Source organism: Sebastes umbrosus, chromosome 5 (genome assembly GCF_015220745.1).
Source record: "Sebastes umbrosus isolate fSebUmb1 chromosome 5, fSebUmb1.pri, whole genome shotgun sequence".
Lineage (NCBI taxonomy): Eukaryota > Metazoa > Chordata > Actinopteri > Perciformes > Sebastidae > Sebastes > Sebastes umbrosus.
In genome coordinates, this window is record NC_051273.1 from 20,453,791 (window position 1) to 20,476,385 (window position 22,595).

Genomic DNA, 22,595 nt, shown 5'->3' on the forward strand with positions numbered 1-22,595 from the left:
CCAAGAAAAAAAAGTTAAACTTTTGAAACGCTGCAGTGTGCACTACATGTCATGTGACAAGGAACAACCAATCACAGCCAGCAGATAATGCAGTGAAGCCACTGTGAGGGATTTACGGTGCTGGAAATCCATTTATTGTGTATAGTTTAGTCCTTCCTGCTAAATTACCGCAACTTCATCATCATCGCAAAGGTTTTGGTTGCTTAGTAACAGCAGTCGCGACAGGAGCGCAACCTCCCAGGCGCATTGGAAAGAAAAAAAAGCGTTTTTCTTTAGACGCGGCATGTGTACAGCCCCTAACAGAAGATACGTTCTCTTTTGCAAAACTAATACACATGAGAAGTACATACTGTATATACAAGAAGATGTGGAGGATGATGATTTCCCTACCTTTGTATCTTTGGCCAGCAGGTCCGTGTAAGTGTTGTAAATGTTGCCTAACTTTTCCACCATCTGACTTTGGTGCTTCTGCTGCACATAGTACTGGGTGTGGACCCTGTGGCCCAGATCTCTGGCTAAAATCTTCAGCGCCTCTCCACTTGGAGGCAGGACGGCAATGCTCTGAAGAGTACGAAGAGAACACAGTTCAAAACGTCAAACAGAAGAAAACATTTATGAAAATTCTGTCACAAAAAGTGGATCTTTTGGCAGGTATGATTCAGTTTTAATGAAAAAGCAATCCTTCAGTCAGAGGGGAAATCAAAGTGAAAACAGTCTTTTCAGAATTAACATCACATCCTGTATATTTGTCATTGTTGGAAGCAGAGATATCTGATCAAAGCATGCTCTCCTTTTGCTGCCAAAGATAAAGCCTGACGGTTTTACAGCTGTTGTCACTGTCAAACACTTGATTTGTGTTTTGTGGTTTCCCAGATCGGTTGGGTCGTATTGCACAACGGCAGAGTCGAGAAAACAAAGGAGCATATCGGTGACATCACTACAAATCTTTTTTTATAATGTCGTAGTAAAGTAGAGCTGTTGTCAATCAAATGTCTTTGACTCAAACACTGACATGTCTTTGTTAAATCCAAGACTTCTGGCATTTCATTGAGCGGTAGGCTGGGCTCGGTGGGTTTGAATTACCTGAATCATGATGTCAACATACTCGCTATCCTCCAGCACACAGAGGTAGGGATAAAGGTTAAGCCTGAAGTCCTTGGTGTTGGTGTTAGCCAGGATCATCTTACTCTCCCTCAGGGCCTGCAGGAGGATCTTCTGCCACTGTGCCCGCTGATCCGCCAGCACCTCCCTCTGAAAGGACAACACAACCGGAAAGTCATCCTCTATTCATGGCAGTGACTGCCAGCAGAGAAACCCTTAAAGAATGTGTTGAATAAAATGTTGTTTACCACAAGCTGCATGAACCAAATGGAACGTCATTATAAATTGTGAAGCAGTAGACGGGGCCACCTCTCACTGGACGCGAGGTATTGTGAAGCATGAGCGTGCATTCTGTTTGATGGTTAGGCTTGTTTGGCCCAGATACCTCCAGGTGACAGGGAGAAAACAGACTATCTGTCTGAGAGGAACACAACTGGGCCACAGACTGATTCATCTAAGACTAAAACTGGAAGGAAAAACTTTCCCAGAGTCTTATAGTTATAGTTGTGATGTATACAATTTATGAATGATACAGTAAATTGTCACTCGTCATTTCCATTCCACCAGACTATAGTTAAGGAACAGTTTGACATTTTGGGAAATACTGTACGCTTAATATTAGCTTTCTTGTCAAGACTTTGATGAGATGATCAGCTAGAGCCAGTAGGCAGGTAGCTTAGCTTAGCCTCAAGACTGAAAACAAGGGTAAATAACGGAGTTACGTGGAAGGAGTATAGACTGTATATAAGAAGTGGACGTAGTCAACTGTGACGTCACCCATTGATTTGTGGACTGCCGTTTTGAAGCCTCGAGTTCGGCATCTTGTTTTTTTTGCCACAACACAAGAGGGTGGAGCCAAGTACAACCGAACGCTGAATAAGACATTTTTAAGCGACCACAATGTTACAATAAACTTTCATGAACTGAATACACACTGTGAAAGGGTTAAAGTTGTGAGACAAAAACATGGACAACTCCCAGACCGGACAACGGTAGCGACCTGTCAATCACAAGGTAGCCACGCCCTGAAGCATCCCCTGCTTTATGGTCTATTTGACTCTAAATGGGACCATAATGTACCAAATGAACATCATGCTGTATTGAAGAAGACTTGAAACTAGTGATTGAGACCATAAACTCATGTTTACATTGTTTACTGAGGTAATAAATCAAGTGAGAAATAGGCTCATTTTCTCATAAACCTCTATACAGTCTGACTTCTTTTTGCAACCAGAGGAGTCGCCCCCTGTTGGCTGGCTATTATTCCCATTTTCATGCTAGGCTAAGTTAATCGCCTGCTGGCTTTAGCCTCATATTAAGCACATATACATACATAAGTGTGGTGCTGATCTTCTAATCTACCTAATAAGTGTATTTCCAAAAATGTCAAAATATTAATTTAATAACTAAATGAGGAAGTTCTTTTGGGGTCTTTTAGCTTTGCTTTACACAAAGTGTAAAAAGTATCTACCAGATGATGTGGCTAACGACATTACATTTGCATCACTGGTGACTTCCAGCCCTGTTACTGAGATAAAGTTATAACAAAGAGCTCTTAACCATGATAAAAGTTATTTATTATTTCCCAAGCACAGACTACATTCTTTGGTTAACATAGTCTTAATAACCTTCACTAAGCAAAATCCTGTTCCACAACAGCTAGAAAGAAGTTAGTATCTTTTAGCTGTGTTGCGCTCACATCCTGGTACATATTTCGGTCTAATGTGTTTTAATTTGGGAGAAAACCTGCAGCCAGAACAAGCACTTGCTTCACCATTATTTGCATTTTTTTTTGGTGCATTATAATCACATTTTAGCTGTGCGTCTGGATTTTCATGATTGACATGGCACGATTGAAACGGCTGAATAATGGAAAAATTAGATTCTGTAAGCAGTCTTGTTCATGTATGTACACATGCCTGTGGTGGTATTGCGGTTATCGTATGTTCGGTGCACGACTGTGTGTATGTGTTCACTCTTCAGTCGGTCTGGATTGTGGATTGAGAGGTGACTCTGCGCTCTCTCTCTCTCTCCAGAGGCTTCCATTACAATACATTATTATTCTGCCCTGCCTGTCTGTAAATGCTTCCTGACCACCAGGGACTCTCAGCCTGCTCGCTTCCCACGAACCCCGTCTGTGAGCCAGGCTGGACTGTAAATGCCAGAGTTGGAAAGAAGGCACACCACAAGAATATGTTTCTTCCTCGAGCCTGTCCGGCCTAAATGCATATTATCTAAAAGTTTATATCAGGTGAAAAGAGAAACTTTACAATGGGTACCCTTAGATACAAAAATAAATAAATGTCAGTACAGCATGAGGATCTCAGGCAGGCAAACTCAATATCTTCCTTTAAATCTCTTCTTAAGACTCACTTTTATCTTATGGCTATTTCTTAACTGATAGTATATTGTTGTAACTATTTATTTACTATTATTATATGATTTTATCTTGTTTAGATCTTAAGCTCTGGATGTTAATTACTTTTATCATGCTTTTATTATTAGGCAATTTGTAGTTCTTTGTGAAGGGTGCAATATAAATAAAGTTATTATCATCATCACTACGTGTGAATCGTGTTATATTAGTATAATCACTCCGAACAGACAAGACAACTGCCAAGATAAACACCCCCTCTACGTCTGTATTGTGAGCCAGCATGTTGGACTTTGCAGAACTGACAGCACAAAACAAGAAGATGTTCTTCCAGCACAAATTAAGTAATACTTTTTCCAACAGGAAGCAACACGGTTTATGGGAAATGTGGTCTTGTAATCTTAAAAACACTGCATCAGTAACAACACTCTTGTAGATACACGGTACCAATTATTTCAACCAGTCTGTCGCAATTAATCTGACAGTAACATATTGAAATACCATATGTTGTACCTCTAGTATATTTTAGGTTTTTCAGCAAATACAAGACTATAAATCCACATTTCTAGGAGTCTAGTGTATTGAGAGAGTGATGAAGATGAGGAGAGGCAACAGGTGGGTTTGTTTACCATTTTGACCATGTTTTTAGTGACGGGCTTGGCAACCTCTACAGAGTCGATGGTGATGGTGCAGGCCTGTTCCATGCTGAGCTGATGTTTGAAACGTTCCTGAAGCTCCTCCCGAGTGAAGTCCAGTTTGGGGTACTGGTGGTCTGACCTCTAAAACACACACAGACACAATAGTGAGAAGGACAGACAGAAACAGAGAAATAATAACTGCTTCATACTGTATGATACTAAAGGTGTGTAGGATTTAATGGTACCTAGCGGCGTGCTTGCAGGCTGCAACCAACTGAGTACTCCTCCCTTTCCAAGACTGCAGTAACGTGAGCCGCCGAGTGCAAAACCATGGTAACGCCGTGGTATCTTTCAAGACCTTCTTCTCGTCTACTTAAGGAGCAATGGAAGTCCGATGGCAGATGCTGGTACCACAGTTTTGCACTCTGCGTCTCACGCTACCACAATTTCCCCAGTGTGTCTGAGAACAATGGTGGCCTTTAGGTAAGTCAAGTCAAGTCAATTTTATCTGTATAGTCCAAAATCACAAATCACAAATTTGCCTCGGGGGCCTTTACAATCTGTACAGGATACCACACCCTCTGTCCTTGACAGTGCAACACTCACATCAGATAAGGAATAACTTAACCAAAAATAAAAACTAGAAAATATGGAAGAAACCTCATCAAGAGCAACAGAGGAGGGATCCCCCTTCCAGGATGGACAGATGTGCAATAGATGTTGTGTGTACAGAGTATCAACTTAATGAAAATACAACATAGACAATCCATATGACAAAAATGTATATGTATAATGTGAATTTAAGTGAGACGGTGGATCCAGGAGGATGTCAAGCAGCTTCCAGGCGTCTCCAAACAGAAAGAGCCAGAGCAAAACGACCTCCTCTCGGCGCCAAACCGGTAGAGCCAGGGCAACACGACCTCCTCTCCATGCCAACCAGATAGAGCCTTAGCAAACCAAACCTCCTCTCCACGCCATATAGGTATAACCAGAGCAACACGACCTCTCCACGCCAGATCGATAGAGCCAGAGCAACACAAACTCCTCTCCACGTCAAGATAGAAGTGACTTTTAACATAAAACAAACATCAAAAGGGATTTCTTTATCTTTAATTGTTTATGTTTAATTTACCCGAAATATAGTTTTTTATTTTAAAAAGACATTTTATTGGTTTGTTATTTATAATTTGCATGTTTGTTTTACTTTTGATGGTAACAATGCAGCTAAGTTAAGAGTGGAGGAGCTGCTGGACAAGATGCACTTGTCATAAGGAGAGGAGCAGCATGTTGCCACAGACAAAATACGACGGAGAGATCTCAATGCAGCCTTATTACCCACATGGGATGAAGAGAGGAGTAAGTAAATAAGTGGTTAGTAGTACATTAGTAACAGTATTTGAGCTGTTGCGGAGTTTTGAGTCAACGTAACGTTATCGTCAGCAATAGATCCCCCTAAATCCTACACACTGGACCTGTGAGGGACTTCTTGACAGACACTAAACTTACTTTTAAGCACTTCTAATCTACCAACCACTTGATTGCTGGAAGTTGCTAGTACACAACCTGGGGATAAGCTTTTCCTGAGAGGATCAATTCAGGGTAAAGAGAGTCTTTTCGGGCCAAAAAAGTCACAAAAGCATCTCAGTCTGCTGCCAAGAGAGCGTTGAACTGAGTTTCAATCTCACAAGTTTTTGCTCAGTTTTGCTAGAGAGCAAACAAAAAGATCATTATACTCAGTTTATTACTTTCAAGATTGAACATTTAATAGCAGGTTAGCATGTTTGGATGCTGATTTTTGGAGTCCCTGTTGCATGATGGGAAATAAACCCAGCAAACAAAGTGGTCTACTAAAGCCATTATTGATCTGAAATAGCCTGAACTGAATGAGTGTATAGGCTTAGTGAATCGACCGCTCACGATCAAAACGTCTTGCTAACAGACCCCCTATTACGCTGCTCCTTACATCCCGCCAGATCAAAGTGGTTTGCACTGACAAGGTGACCAACTAAGCAACAGACTTGTCAGACAGACACTGCCACATTTCTTGCTAAAAGTAAAGATATAAAATGTGCTTTAAAAGTCAATTATTATCTAAAGAGGTAGTGACCTTGCCGAGGGAAGCAGTAAAATGATTATTAAATGATATCATCTGTACACATCGTAGAAAGGTTGTAGACATGAGTAGATGTATTACAGCAGTAAGAACATCAGACAGCATAGACTGTAAATCAGGCCTTGGAGAGACGGAGCATGGATAGTAGCCAGAGCAAAGCTTGAGGTAGTTTGCCACATAAATTGCTCACCAGACAGCTCTTGTACAATAGTGCAACTTCATAACAATAAATGAGCTACGAAGCCAACACCAAATTATCAGTAGACCAGGGAGAAATGGGCTGCCACAATAGTTTTTAAAGTACAAACTTGAAGCTTCTGGTGTACAAAGAAAAGCAAAAAGCTCTAAAAAAGGACTGTACTGCAATATTGCTTAAGTGCAGCTGTGCGATTTCATGTGAATACAGTGATCAATCACCTATATGGATCAAAAAGCTTGGGGCAGAATCATTCTTTTACAAATGCTGTTTAAATAATTTGCTTATAGTAATTAAGTAGTCCGCTTACAGTGTTCATTTTGGATCTTTTCTTACATGACAACATGTAGGAAAAACATTTTAAAACTATGTTAGACTAACGTTAGTTGAATTTTGGTTTTTACTTTACTCTCTTGATACTTTCCCTCGAGGACCGTTGGGGAAAGGGAAAAGGAAAGTCATTTTCTCTGATTAAAAAACAAATGTGCACGGGGAAAGCACATGTGGGTAAAGCCGCCCTCGTCAAGTGGATTGATAATGACTGGTCACGTAATGCCCCTAAAGTAAAACTCTGCTGACCGGCTCCTCGGCACCGCAGCGCCGGCAGCTCATGCAGACCGGCACCCATCTCCCTCCATGCCGCTACCGGGTAAGAGAACGAGGAGCCCGGGCAAAGGGGCGTCGTTCTGCATGCAATGCTCAAGCTACAGCCGGCCAAAAATGGCAGTGCCTCACCCTCGGTGAGGTAAAAAGGCAGTAAATAGCGAAGCTTTCCGTTTCATTACTTTGTCTTCATGTAATAAATATACAAATGTCAATTAGATGGTAATCTGCATGAGAAATGATGCACAACAACAACAAATTGGGATGTAATCACCCGCTTCTAGTGATCATTTTGACCTGGACAGACTGTACTTTGTCAAACTGAATGAACTCTAATTTCCAAACCTATAATGTTTTTCCTTCTTGTCCCTACTGTGACAAAGCCAGTTGTTAGTCAGTTTCCAGATGAAAACAATAATCAAATGATAGAATAGCACAATATCTCTAATGACAAGTTGAAACTAGATCAAACTGCATTTTGTACGAGCATCAGCTTAATCAAAATTCCATCTCACAACAACAAACAATATTCTAATTAGATTGTGTGTCTGCTGCTAACACTGACTCTAAATCCTCCGGAGACCATCCAGTCTGCTCCTCTGTTATCTAGTGGACCAGTTCTTTGGGCAGCGTTTCAGTCATTAAATCAACCTGCCAGAAAGTCACAGTCATAGTCCGATAAACAGCCTCACAAATGCAATCAGAGTCGACTGTAATGGAGCAGTCACATCTGACCCGTTTCACATTTCACCAAGTGGCATAGTTTCACATACACTCTTAAGATAAAAATACATGACCTGCTGATTGCTGCTACCATCATACACACACACACACACACACACACACACACACACACACACAGGCCAACAATAAGACATAAAGTAGACAAAAAATAGCTAAATACGTCACACAGATGAAGACCAAAGTGAATATGGTGCAAGGATTGAGGCTAAAAATAGTGCAATTGAACAAAAGGCTGTTAATGAATCATGTGAGACTTAGGAGGGGAAGGGAGAGGGGATGGAGGGGAGAGGTGAGAGGAGAGGAGGCAAGGAAAGCGGGGGACCCATTAGAAAGCAGAGTTGGCTCACTATAAATAGGCCAGTGCCTGTCTGGCTGTGAAGGGGTGACAATCAAATCTTTCGTAGTCACGCTGGAGCCTTCTGACAGCTTTCCCAGATTTGACTCTCAAAACATACACAAGACCCAGCCTTGATAAAAATAACTCTTAATCTGTATTTATAGTAATACATTAATCACTCTTTAACATAATGCCCCCTGCAGTTTCTAGATAAATATAACTCACGAAGTGCAGGTCATGGCAGAGACTAGGGATATCAACTGTCAACCAATTTTGGCTGGTTACGCATGTCAGTGTATAGGTTAATTTACAGTCTATATGTTAATTTAACATTAGCACTGCGAGCCGTGTGTGTGTGTCCAACTGTGTCGCTCTTAGAGCGAATTACAGAGCAGATGAGAAAGCAGACAAATGAGTAAACGTATCAATTCAGAATCAATGCCTCATCTGATTGGCTCTTCTGATCGGCCTTTATGGAGACCACTGATCAAACTATTTAGAAGGAATATCAGCTGATTGGTGCACAGAAGTACGTGACATAACCTATTTTCTAACAGACCCCCCCGCCCACTTCAAGCCAGTGAGAAAAGCAAGGACAAAGAAACAGAAATATCGCATGTAAAATAACATCCCTGTTCAAACTTTGGCAGAAAATTATTTTTTCATGACCATCGCTCATAGTCAGAAGCTGATTGAGAAAATAGGCCGTCACTGATATTGTTCTGGAGGCTATATAAGATGATCCCGCGGCTAGCGACAGGCATGGCATATTGGTAGCTAGCTAGTTAGATAGTAAAATAATGACCAAGTAGAGTACGGATGGGAATAGTCCGAGATTCCTTAATTGTGTACTGTTCCTCGCTGTGGAAACTACGAGCTAGCTGCTGCCCAAACCCTGTCATGGATTGCTCCGTTCCAAGTGACAGTACCCGGATTAACTATAACTACTGGAAGACGAAAGAAGTCAGACAGGTATGACACAGTTTCCCGGTCTTATTAAGTGTTTATTGTTAACATAAAATAGATTCAGAGAGCGACAGCATGATTATTTATAGTGCAAATTTTGTTGAAATTCTATCCTCCATTCATATCGCCACTGGTACAGGTGAAAGCTAGCCTGTGGTACCTGTGTGTAGAAGTCCTGAACCAGAGATGAGGCGCACTGGCTTGTGCTTGCGTTGAGGTTGGGCTGGTAGTCGGGCTGGACGATGCGCACGGCCTTTAGCACCATGTCTCTCTCATCCTGCCGGAACACACACCGGCTGAACAGGTCGTCCACAGACAGGCCATCCCCCTCCATCTGGCTCAGGCACCTGGACATACAGGGACATACAGTTGGTGTAGCAGGTTTTTATTGGCCCCTGAAGCAGATTTTGGCAGCGCACCAGTTGTTCTCTATCAGCTGTAGCAGCGCTGTAGCATGTTAGGTGGTTTAGCCCGGTTCGCCGGGTCAATCAAGCTCAATGGACAACCCTGTATGAACGAGCACAAGCTACAGTTCAATTCAGACATTTCTCTAATTTATTTTTGTTATTTATCCATCTTTTATTGACAATATATCAGTATTTGAGTGCCTTAACTGTTAAAGTAAGAATAATTGCCAATGAGCAACTGTAAAATTATAAATAATTTCAAAATAAATGAAAAACAAAAGTTATTTTATGCATTTTTCTTTGCTGAGGTACATACCGAACCATGAATTTTGTGTACCATTACACCCCTAATAACTATGGCTAAAACAACTGAAATATAATAACTATTAAAATATTATTCTCGAATAGCTGTGTGAGGGTAAAAGGTCCACTTAATGTCATAATTTCTTTCTTCATATCTTGCCAACAAGAGTAACAGACGTATATATACACTCAAAGATTAAGAAAACATAACCTCCCTACAACTCTGTTGCAGAAAGTAATTACAATACTTTTCCTTCCCATCCGGTTAGCTCAGTGTTTGTTCAGATTTAGCGCTCAGAAAGTTAGCCAGAGAACCAGCCCTTCGGGCGACTAAGTAGATTTTCATTTACGTGGGAGATTATGGTTATCATGATGGAACAGATTTGGAGTCTGATCACAAGTTCAGAGTTTTCAACCTTGTGACCCCATGCCTGTTGATGATAATCACATAACTTGCTGAGCTACTGATTAATTCAGCTTTTAAAAAGCTCCCTTGTCTGTGGGATCATTGTGTATGTTTCGCCTGCCCTGATCGACAGTCGCAGAATATCAATCGAAGTATTTGCATTGACGGGGCCTTTCTGTCAGACTCAAAATAGGAGTTTGATCCAGAGGCAGATGGGCACTGACGACATCAGAGAAATGTTTATTTAAACAGAATCTCCCAGAGATTCCTAGAGAGAGCACCGTCTCCATGACTGGACTGCAGAATAAAGACAATACTAATAATGTGCAACAAACCAGCTACTGGAATACAAATGAGAGGTGCAATAGCGTGATTATATTATAACTCAATTTGATATATGTAACTCAGAAAGCCTGTGAATTAATATGCTCAGCCTGGTGGATCTATATTCGTCCGTGATTAGTGAGATTCAGGGACTAAAGTGATTAATATTTTATTTGTGTAAATGATTAATGAATTTTTGGTATATAATGTTATTAAGCTGTACATTGATGTATTATTCCGGTCTATATATTGGGCCAACACAATGTTTTTTTACAATGACTGGATGTCATCCATGTATGCTATTTGTATGACCTATAGTGTGCATTATTTTTTAAATGTGTAATTACAGATGTTGTATGTCTAGTTTGAGTAAAACCTTGTTAGAGCCATGCACATTTTAAAGTCCCTGCCAAACGACGACTGAGGAGCCTAAAGACCATGTTTGGTTGCACTGCTCCCTAGAGGTTAATAACAGAACTACATGACTAAGCCAAGCAACAGAAAAGGAAAACCCATTTGTCATCGACCACAGAGGAACACTGCTTCACCCTGCACACCTTTCCCTCAAGACAATTATAAATAACAGCACGCTAATTAACATGTGGAGGAAACCTTGGCTCAGCAACTTCTACCGACTTAATCTAATCAGAAGTGAGCAGGCTTCTGCACATCAATGAATACAATGAAGACAGCATTATATTACAATATGCTGTCTTGTGTTTGAAGTGTATGTTATATTTCTAAAGCGAGCCAAAGAGGTCAAGTTTTTTTTTAGTATTTGCACTCATGCTTCGGATTCTCCTGTGATGCAATGTGCAATTTTGGTCTGAGTAAATGAGAGAGCCTCGAACAAAGAGAGGATTAGTCTGGGTGCTGGCACTGTGGTCCAGAGGAACAAAGAGAGCAGAGAGGTTGAAAGATAGAGCATAATCAGCCTGGTGACTGCTCGGCTGCACCCTAGGGAGCCAAGAGCTCTAGAGGACACAGCACTTACAAAAGAGGGAAACTTAAAGGGATAAGTGTGTGCGTGTGTGAGAGAGACACAGGAGAGGGGAACAGATTGGTACATTGAGGGCAAGGATGCTGCTGGGGAGACCTCAGAGAGTGATATTAGGAGAGTACAGCAGTTCGGCCATAATAAACAGGGAGAGAACACAGTAAAGAAAAAGAACAGGCGGACTACAAACACACTGAGTGACAAGATAAAATGATGATAGTGAGGACTGTAAGAGAAAAGAGAGGCTGCTGGGCCAGAGACTGAGCAGGAGTGCACCACTGCAGAACAACAATGTCATACAAGCATCAGCTTACAGTGATCGATGGACCAACCTGATACCTACCCACAACCCTACTGCCCTGCCACCTGTCCCGCTATTGGACCACGCTGCATAGGGTGATGTTCCCAGGGTCCAGGGGGAAACTATGTGTGTCTCTCCATGTGTGTGTGGTTTGTGTAACAGTACTCAACGTGACTGAGGCTGATGAAGCCTTCAAACAGCTAATCAAGCCAGCAGTGAAATGCAGAGTGATGATATTTCATCACTTCTCAGACTATTTTGCATGATTGGAAGCTACAGTAGCTGTGCTCCAGTTCACAAGGTGCTTTCTTCAAAGGACAAGTAGCCTATAAAGGTCAGACCTTTAGAAGACTGAAGGTTGTGTGGGCTGAACCTGCACTCCTTTTCCTAGAACTAGCAGCGACGAAGGCCGACCTTCGAGTCGCCTCACGTCGCCTTTGTCTTGGCCAAAAAGTTACACTCGAACACACCGCAAAGACTACAGCCGACAGCCAACTATCATGTACGTTCTGCACCCGCGTGAGAGGAAATAACTCTCCATACCAGAATCCATAAAACAGTTCATAAGGCTTATTAAAAGGCCCAAACACCAAGCCGACATCAAAGAACTAGCGGCGATGAAGGCCGACTGTTGCCTCGCCTCACGTCGCCTTTTTCTTGACCGACAAGTTGCATTTGAACACACCGCAAAGACTTCAGCCAACGGACGACCATCACGTACATTCTGTGCCTGCGTGAGAGGAAATAACTCTCTACGGTAGTCTGTGTTCGTCATTCAAAAACGGAAACTGGAAAACCGAGGACAGCGGATGTACAAGCCGTTGTTATGATTCGTACATAAAACAAAGCGGCATTTGCCGACCACTTTCACACCACTATAACTCACCATTTAGCTTCATTCCAGATGGCCATATCATGAAAATATCCATGTATTGGAATGATCAGATGAGCTGAAGATGAAGATGAAAAATGAGAAGCATCTTCTGTGTGCCCCCTTGACTTTACTCACTTGCGTTTCTCTTCTCCTGCACTGATTAATTTAAGCTGAACAGCCAATCTGAATGATTTCTCTCTCCGACGGGCGACACTGCCGAGTCAACATGCTGAATCGTCCGAAATGACATGTGCAGACTAAAGCTGACGGTACGGGACACACCACAAAGACTAGGCCGACAGACGCTCACCGACGGCCCCAAACTGTCCGACCGCCGACTGTCTGCTTGGTCTGTCAGGACCTTTACTTCAAAAAGACTAAAACTTATGGTGCATTCAGGCAGATCTTGTCAACTTGTAAACTCAAAAAAAAAAAAAAAAAATCTACCAAAGGGAAGCTGCCATTTTTGAGGGCGATGTATTTGAGGGTTAACATTTGGACTGGGATAGCCCCGCCTACATGTCATGATGTATTCTTGAAAAGCAGACTGTGAAGGAGGAAACTCCTGAACTGGGACATAACTTAGGTAGCCCATTTCAAAGAGGGCATGAAAGTAGAGCTGCAACGAATAATCTATTAATTGTCAACTATTAAATTAATCACCCACTATTCTGATAATGGATTAATCAGTTAGAGTCATTTCTTAAGGACAAAAAAGTAAAAATTCTCTCATACCAGCTTCTTAAATGTGAATGTTTTCTGGTTTCTTTATTTCTATAGACCAAACAGCTAATCAATTGAGAAAATAATCAACAGATTAATCGACAATGAAAATAATCGTTCACTGCAGCTCTATATGAAAGTGCATTGTTCAACGGGGTCTATATATCAACATGCATTGGGGTAAATGAAACAAATACCGCTAGTGCCCTGTAGGTTTTCCTGCTATAATAACTCCAGACTAAGGTTATGCCCCTAAGAAAAAAAAGAAAAGTCAATATGAACCCTGCCACTGCCTGGGCGGCAGGCCAGCTGATTGTATTCGCAGCCATCAAACAGACACACACACTGTGACACGTGTGGTGTTCTGCTGAAGCTGTACCCAGTAGGTGTATACTGTATGAGCTAAATGTCATGTAATAAATCTAAATGTGGGGCTGACACACAGTCAGTGACATAACAAATTCATTAATAATACTTAACAGTGATTTTTCAGGATGACCTAGTTACCGCTGAGACGCAACTGGGCTACTGGCTGTCAAGGATGACCTTGATGAAAAAAGTTGTAAAATGTGCAAGGTTGTCTGAGCAAAAATAAATTAAATACACCACAGTGCACGACAGCAGAGCTCTGCTGTCTTGTAACAATTTAATTAGTCTACGCCAACCTCATTAACACTCTGTGTCAGCATGCTGCCACAACCAAAACAATTCTAAGTGGCCTTGTGAAAAGCTACAATAATTACAACGGAAACCTCCACAAATCGACAAAACATTTAAGAAACAACCGTGATGCTGGGTTGCCATGGAAACAATATCAGCAAGGAGGGAAAGGAACAGCTAATGAGGTGCAAAGTGTTAGGAACACTTGATTGTGTCAGCTTAATACAGGAGAGACACCCAACTCTGACACAAAATAAAGCATGCCTTAATTTACAACTGATACACAAGACAACCTGGTTTTTACAACTGGACCGTAACGGCAAAGAGAAGCTTTTACCATCATCCCAGTTGAGATCATATTGTTGAAGCCACAAAAGTATTTAGCATGAAAATAGAATCACAGACTATAAAACAAGCAAAAAACTATTAAAAGAAGCAATGGGTCTGTCAATCTATTGAAATATTTAATCGTACATTTTTTATCTGTCCAAAATGTACCTTAAAGGGAGATTTGTCAAGTATTTAATACTCTTATCAACGTGGGAGTGGGCAAATATTCTGCTTTATGCAACATATATATGTCGGGATCGCAGGTCTCAGGGGGTTAAAAAACATTATAGTATATATTTAGTTGCACATGTACTGAATAAGCCCTACTGGGGCCTCTTGAGGTTATACTACTCCTTAATCCCCATGTGACCAAAGTGGTAAAACCACCATCCGACCACACAGCCCTCAGCTAAATCAAAAATAACCCAACAATAAAAAACATGAAGCAATAAAAAAATAAACTGTTGGGTTGTTTGCTAGTTCTTTGACACTGTTATTCTTAGATTACAACACTCATAAATAGTGACAATCATGGCTCCAATCATAGATAAATAGTGTATGCCAGAACTCAGAGAGGATGTGCTGAAGAGTAAACCATGAGCACAGCATGACCCCTGCTGGTAAGACTGTGTATCACCACTGCCCTCCTTTAAAACTCAAATCTCTGGCCCATGATTTTACAGTAATGCCCCTCTTGTTAAAAATCAAATGATACTGAACAAACTTGTTAGTGCTTGTTCTCTAACACACAGCTCTTCATGAGTCTTGTCCATGGGTGGCGTGTGAGTGTCTGTGAGTGTGTACATACCTTGAGATGCTCTTTGGTGAGGAGTTGGAATTGCGGCCCATACACTCCAGGGCACTAGAGTAGGATCCCAGATTTGGCTTCAGACTAGCCTCCTCTAGCAGAATAAATATGCGGCCGATGTGATTTAATGTGCCCTACAAACAGAGAGAGATACATGGCAAGACCATTAAACTTTACTTCAACGTTCCCTTTATACCAATGTTTACTCCAGAAATGTTTATGGACACCAAGGAAACAATTAAACTCAACAAAATTACTGACCAAAGATAAGACTTCATTTAAGCAATTTAATGACTGTCAACTACCAGAGAGCCAGAGTATGTGCGAGTATTTACAATACGAACGTATCTCATTCACAAGTAAGTACACAAGTACCATCCAACTGTGGCGAAAGTAACAGAAATCATTTACACATTTTCTACACATGCAGTCTATTGAATTTGTTTTGGTCAAAAGTTTTGAAGTTTATAGAAGACATTTTCAAAAAAACCCTCTGTATTTAAAAGCAGAGCATATCATACTCGGGGAAACCCCCGATTGGTCTCGGTAAAGATGAACGTTACTTATTTAGAATACTCAGAATCACAGCACTGAAGCAAATAACAAAAGGGTGGAAAAAAAACTAAACCCCCAGATTTTATAAAATGGAAAAGTTTAATTCAAGAAGTAAAAGTTATGGAAAAGGGAAATCAAAAAAATAAGGAATATGGAGGATGTTTTTGAGAAGAGATGGACTCTAACAGAAGGAAAACTATAGCTACGTGGGTTAGCACGTATGCACATATACCTGGAGGTGACCTTACATGTGAAGGCGGACACATGTGTGTACCCATGTAAATGATATTGCTATATCTCAGTGAAAAATATTACTTCATTACCAAGGTTGGAATTGAAATAAAAAAGGATATTGTTTTGTATTTACTTAGGCTGTTAGATGTTCAAAATAAATAAATAAAAAATGAAGTGAAACGAAATGGTTGTCACTGTCCACTTATATTTATCAACATGAACAGTGTTGGAAATTAAGTTTTTTGTCCACCTGCCACTGTTGCTGGTGGATTCCAAAATCTACCACTCAGTAGATTACCATTGTTTTTCTGGCTGGTGAGTGAAGCAAATCCAGCAGTGGTTGTTGCTAATTTCCAACCCTGAACATGAATCCCAATTAGTTTTATAAACGGCCGAATGGTGCGTCACTTTAGACAATGACGGCATTTTCTCCTTTTCTTTCGTTAGGATTTTCCAGTGTATCCTTATCATGGCTGCTACCTAGGTACTTCTGGGTCACTTCATTCATTTAGGAACCTCCCCAAGTAAAAAAAAAAAACTGTTCAACCGCAGCCTTAGTGTCTTTAGTTGTTGAACTCACCTTCTTGGCCCACACTCTCATCATGATGTTGTAGACATCCGTGCTCAGATGTTTACGTCGACTGATGACTCTGTGCTGGCTGAGCAGGAAGCGGTGAGCCCTCTCAACATTCCCAGCAAACACACACGCCTCCAGGTAACAACAGATGCTCAGCTGGATGTCCCCACTTGCAGTTCCCTTGCTGTCCTTCTGTAGGCGTCCTGTCCTCTCCAGGTCCTCCACCTCAGCCAGCTCTTTGGCCCTGTCCTGGGCATCAGTAACAGTCTGCTTCTGGTCCTCTTTACCGGGAACCTGATTTTTAGAGACCTTCTGTTTCCCTTTAGATACTTTATGTGCCATGTCTGCTGTCCCCGCTGCAGCAGCAGCAGCGGAGGTGACTGTTGAAAAAACTGCTGCATGAATCTCATCCGACAATTCCGTGCAACTTCTGCTGTTCTTAATCAAAGGCACAGTCTTTTTAGCAGAGGTAGATATGGTTTTATGTGATGTACCGGGGAACAACGAGCTGCTTTTGCTACCTTTAGATTTGGCTGTAGGTTTCTCCTTCACATTCTTCTGTATTTTCTGACGGAGCTGTATTGTGAGTTTGTTTTTATTCTCCTGATTCAATTTTTCCATCCAGCGCGAGTTAGAAGCTCCTTTAGCAACAGTCTTTCCTGATTTAGGAATGTCAGTTTTCTCTTTTGGTGTGCTTTTGGGACCCTTAGCAGATAAAACCCCTCTTCCAGAAGAGGGGGCTTTAACAAACTGCACATTTGCATGCTGGACATCTAAAACGGTGTCAGATTGGAGTTGCTGGATCCTGGCCTCAAGCACTGAGAGAGAGAGAGAAATAGAAAAGGCATTTTTAACGTGAGAAAACAAAATTACTGACTAGCCTGTTTCAGAGTAATAGACAGACAGAACTAGTAATTACTCTAACATCTCCCAGACAGGAGTCTTGGACGAAACAGTTTACAAATGCAGTTTGAGCTGGCAGCATACAGAGAAGAAAAACTGTCTGGGAAATCTGAAATATCAGTATTTGGTATGAAACTGCAATTATTTATAACATGTTAGTGGCATTGGGGGTTAGAGATGTGGCAGCATGACAAGCTGCCGTCTACAATTACATACCGTCTAACAACTGAGACTGTTTCAGTACACGCGTCTTAGCATCTTCTCTCCTTGGGATTACAAGCGAAACATTTCTTCTTTGAAGCTGCAAGGGTGTCTCTGCAAAAAAAACAAAAAAAAACAGACCATTAGAGATAATGATTAAGTATAAACATGCCTCTACTTCCTATATGACAGTATTTAGTAAGTAAAAACAATAGCATTCTGCTTACTGTTAATAAACAATTTTACATAAATTACTTCTAACATTACATTCACTTTGATACATTTTTTCTCCACATAGACACAAGGAGCATTTTGGGGTTCAGAGTCCCACTCAAGGACCAGGAGGAGCCATAGGGAGGAGCTGAGGATTGAACCACCAACCTTTTGTCTGACCCACTCCACCACCTGAGCTTCAGCCACCACACAGTCTGCCAAAATGGGCTAAATCAGGACTTTTCAAAGTCTCAGTAACCCAGATACTGTGGGCCTCCCCTCAGACAAAGCTTGGAAAAAGGCGCCCCCTCACCCACCCTTAGTATATTTGCTTAGATTTGCTTGATCCCTTGCAGTGATTCTCAAAGTGGGGTCTGTGGCACTCTGTCAGGGGGTCTGCAAAATAATTTGCTATAATTCATAAAACTGTGCTCTATCATCATAAAGTGCATATCTATAGATGAGGATCATTTGCGGCAATAAAACAAGTATATTGTGTCCATTACTCCCATCCACGTTAGCGTTGGGCCAATAGAAATCTCTGATATGATTTTGACACACAGCAATAAGTTCATTATGTTAAAGTTGAAGCACTTACTGAAAGTCGGCCTAACTGATAATTTTAAAGATATGGATTTATAAGAACTATGCCAGTCCTGCTACTGTTCATTTTCTGAAAGCCTTTAAGATAATTTACTTGAAATCTGGGCTATAAATGATGTCAAGATGAGTCCAAATGCAATTTGAATTAAATCATCCTCTGTTTTGAAGGTATAGATCTTATCTTAACGTAATTCAAATTGAAATGTGTTTCAGTTTATCACTATGAAACAGCTCTGAAGTATTTAGGTTGAAAAGTTTCAGAATACAAATAGTTCTAATGACATCTAGGAGTACAAATGGTAGTAAGCATTATGCTTAATCTGTGTAATGATTAAGAGGATGTCCTTGGAAAATCCCTGGCCCCAAAAAGTTTGGGAACCCCTGCCCTATGGGATCATTATTATGTTATTTGACACCATAGACCAGGGGTCAGCAACCTGCGGCTCTGGAGCCACATGCGGCTCTTTAGCACTTCTCCAGCGGCTCTCCGTGGATTTTTAAAAAAATTAGTGGAAAAGGATAACTGTTTTTTTTGTTTACATTTTCATTTTTATTTATCATTGTTGTAGGTCTATGGTACGACGGTACGGCGGAGTATAAGGGCCACATTGAGGAAAATAAAATAAATCGGAGATTTCGAGAATAAAGTCATAATATTATGAGAAAAAAATCGTAATATTATGAGAATAAAGTCAGAAGTTTAAGAGAAAAAGTCGTAGTATTATGAGAATAAAAACAATATTAGTTTATATATTTATAGTAGTATATTAGTAGTAATTTTACAAGTTATTTTCGTTTTTTCTTGTAAAGTTATGACTTTATTCTGGTAATATGACTTTTTTTCTCGTAAAGTTGTGACTTTATTCTCAAAATCTTAGATTTTTGTTTCCCTCAATGTGGCCCCTACCTCACTGAAAATGTTTTGCGGCTCTAGACAGATTTCTTTTTTTGCCTAAAATGGCTCTTTTGATGGTAAAGGTTCCCGGGCCCTGCCGTAGACACTCAACAATTGAGCCAAGATAGTATTTGACATAACTTCAGACTACACCAAATTAAAAAGGTCTGTCTGAAGGCATTTACTAGTTCCCGACTATGGGAAAGTAGGAAAAACAGTAAAATCCCCCCAAACTACTAACATCTCTGAACTCTCATTAACCAAAATCACACACATTTTAGGCTATTCTATGTGATCTTTTGATAACTAATGTAATATTTTTCACTTCCATTCACTGATCCTTCCCATGAAACTCTTTGAAAACCTCTGTCCTAAATGAAATGACACTGCTATGGTGAAGTAATGTTATAGTTCAGTGAAGTTAGGGTTCTTAATGGGAGTGGTTCTTCAATTAGCTAGATAATTGGTAGGTCCAGCAGGTTTTCCCATAGAGCAGTGGCGGCCGGCCAATAGAGGGCGCTAGGGCGCCGCCCTCCCTGAGTCACACACAAAAAAACACCACTACTACTACTACTACTACTACTACTACTAATAATAATAATAATAATAATAATAATAATACTACTAATAATACTACTACTACTACTACTAATAATAATAATAATAATACTACTACTAATAATACTACTACTACTAGTAATAATAATAATAATAATAATAATAATAATAGTAATAATAATAATACTAGTAATAATAATAATAATAATAATAATAATAATACTAGTAATAATAATAATAATAATAATAATAATAATAATAATAATACTAGTAATAATAATAATAATACAAATTGTCAATATTTGTGTTTTAAATATGGAATGCTCCCAGTAATATGTGTAATTTGATTGTAATGTGATTATATGTTGTATTAATAATCTGAAAAGTAACTAAAGTTGTCAGATAAATGTAGTGGAGGTAAAAGTCTAATATTTCCCTCTGAGATGTAGCTGAGTAGAAGTAGAAAGTAGCAGAACATGGAAATACTCAAGTAAAGTAGAAGTACCTCAAAATTGTATTTAAGTACTTAGATGCATTCCACCACTGAGTACATTTTATACTGTTGTGTTTTCCAAAGCATTATTTACTCTTCCTGTTGGAATAAAATAATTGTTAATTATTTAACTGCACAGTAGTAATGTGTTGGTGAAGTCATGTTATAGTTTAGTGAAGTCATGTTATAGTTTAGTGAAGTCATGTTATAGTTTAGTGAAGTCATGTTATAGTTTAGTGAAGTCATGTTATAGTTTAGTGAAGTCATGTCATAGTTTAGTGAAGTCAGGGTTCTTAATGAGAGTCTTGAATTAACTAGATAGGTCCTGCAGGTTTTCCCATAGAGCTCCTCCTAGCAATATATTAGAGACAGTTATGTCATCTGAAGTTATTTAAATGTTTACTAACTCCTCACCAGACCCATTAACCTCTATCAAGTTCGTGTCCACAAACAAAGCATCCAACATTCGTCCAACATCACAAGAACTACTGGATACAACCCAGATTAGATGAGCATGTAAACACATTGACATTCAACACAAGAGTCCTCGAGGACACAGGACAAACATGTCCATCATGCTGTCTGTAACTGTCCGGGACACTCACCTGATATTCGTCTCACTGAGCTGTCCTTTAAAGACACACACAGCTGACAGCGGTCCGCAAGAGACACGCGAACAATGCCAAATAAACTGCGACGGCTTAAACATTTAGCAAAGGCACAAACTCTGAGCAGAGACATGTTGACATGTCTCATCAACCGCGTTACTACTGAGACCTAGGACGCCATTTTACAGACCAAGCTAGTCAACGAGGAGCGATCGTCGTACGTTAAAGGGATGAGTAGAAGATCGCAGATAAATCGAGCAGGATTAGAATCAGAAGGCTTGTTACAGCTGGTTGCTCTTGTATGAACATAAAGACATGTAAGAAAATAAAAAAAAATGATGTACATAACGTTAGAATGTAAACATAATATATGTAAAGGAATATAAGTAACAACTAAAATTAAAAATAAGAAAATGACAGGACAGATAATGCATACAGTGCACTTTCATAGACTAAGCTACTGGAGTTACCCTGCACTATACTCAATTTTTACAGTCTCTTCTGCACTATATTCACTTTTTTAATAGTCCTGTATCACAGCTGTTACCCTGCACTATATTCAGTTTTAACAGTTTTCTTCATATCCTTGTATTTTTATATCTGGTATATTTTTTTGTACTTATATACCTATACTTATATACCTATATTTTTTCCTAACTTTTTTACTGCCTTTTTACTAACATGTTTTGCACTATGGAACTGTGTTACTGGAAACTTGAATTTCCCTCGGGATCAATAAAGTTACTATCTATCTATCTACCTACCTATCCATCTATCTATATAAGAAATTGTGATGGAATTTTCCATCAATTCCTCTCTTGTTGGTAGAAAGGTCAGAGTGTTTGTCAGAGTGTCCCTCTGTTGACATTCTTGGGTTGGAGTCCTGTCTAGAGGAGCCACCGTTATCTGTACAGCTGTGCCTGTAGTGGAGACCATAGAGCCAGTCGCTAGGGCAACCAGGGTCAGAGATGCCAGAGGAACGGAGTAAGTCAAAACATGATAAGGGGTAAGACACTGAGCACCGGGGAGGAAGGGCAGAGTTGTGAGGCCTTCACGCAGAGAGCATCTATTGTGGAGACCTGACAATTCTCCTTGATCAAGCTTCAATAAACCTTCTTTTGTAAGACATCATCAGCTCCGGACCTCTTCCTTCCAAAGATAACTTGTATATCAATTATTCCATCACAGAAATATGTACAAATATTTGCATTAAGATGTGCAATGTATAACAAATAATCACAGTGCAAATAAGTAAATACAAAATGTTGAGAAGTGGGATCTATTAAGTGTGTTAAATATAAATGCCAGAATGGTTTTAATACGATTATACTTTATTGTCAGCCAGTTCTGAAATTTGTTTTGCATCACAGCAGCCCCATTTACAACATCACAGAAAGGACAAAGACAGGAAAACAAGGATACATACATTTAAACCACAAGAAGACGATATTCAGGGCCCTTCAACGTACATTTGATCTGAGATTATTATGCCTCATATTTAGTGTTAGGATTGACTTGTGTCTTCAGTCTAACCTTATTAAATTGTGGAA

The 22,595-nt window shown here is 40.1% G+C and overlaps 1 protein-coding gene across 1 annotated transcript in view; it reads right to left on the reverse strand.

The window, feature by feature from the left end:
- Positions 1-21,264, reverse strand: part of polrmt (polymerase (RNA) mitochondrial (DNA directed)) — a 57,992-nt gene extending 36,728 nt beyond the window's left edge. Inside the window, exons 1-8 of the mRNA XM_037769651.1 lie at positions 21,043-21,264; positions 17,691-17,789; positions 16,575-17,389; positions 15,206-15,339; positions 9,233-9,419; positions 4,105-4,254; positions 1,084-1,251; positions 391-561 (exon numbers count right to left, since the gene is read on the reverse strand). Of these exons, the coding sequence (XP_037625579.1) occupies positions 391-561; positions 1,084-1,251; positions 4,105-4,254; positions 9,233-9,419; positions 15,206-15,339; positions 16,575-17,389; positions 17,691-17,789; positions 21,043-21,193 (1,875 nt within the window). The 5' untranslated portion in view covers positions 21,194-21,264. The remainder of the gene's footprint in view (positions 1-390; positions 562-1,083; positions 1,252-4,104; positions 4,255-9,232; positions 9,420-15,205; positions 15,340-16,574; positions 17,390-17,690; positions 17,790-21,042) is intronic.
- Between the last annotated feature and the right edge of the window lie 1,331 nt (positions 21,265-22,595).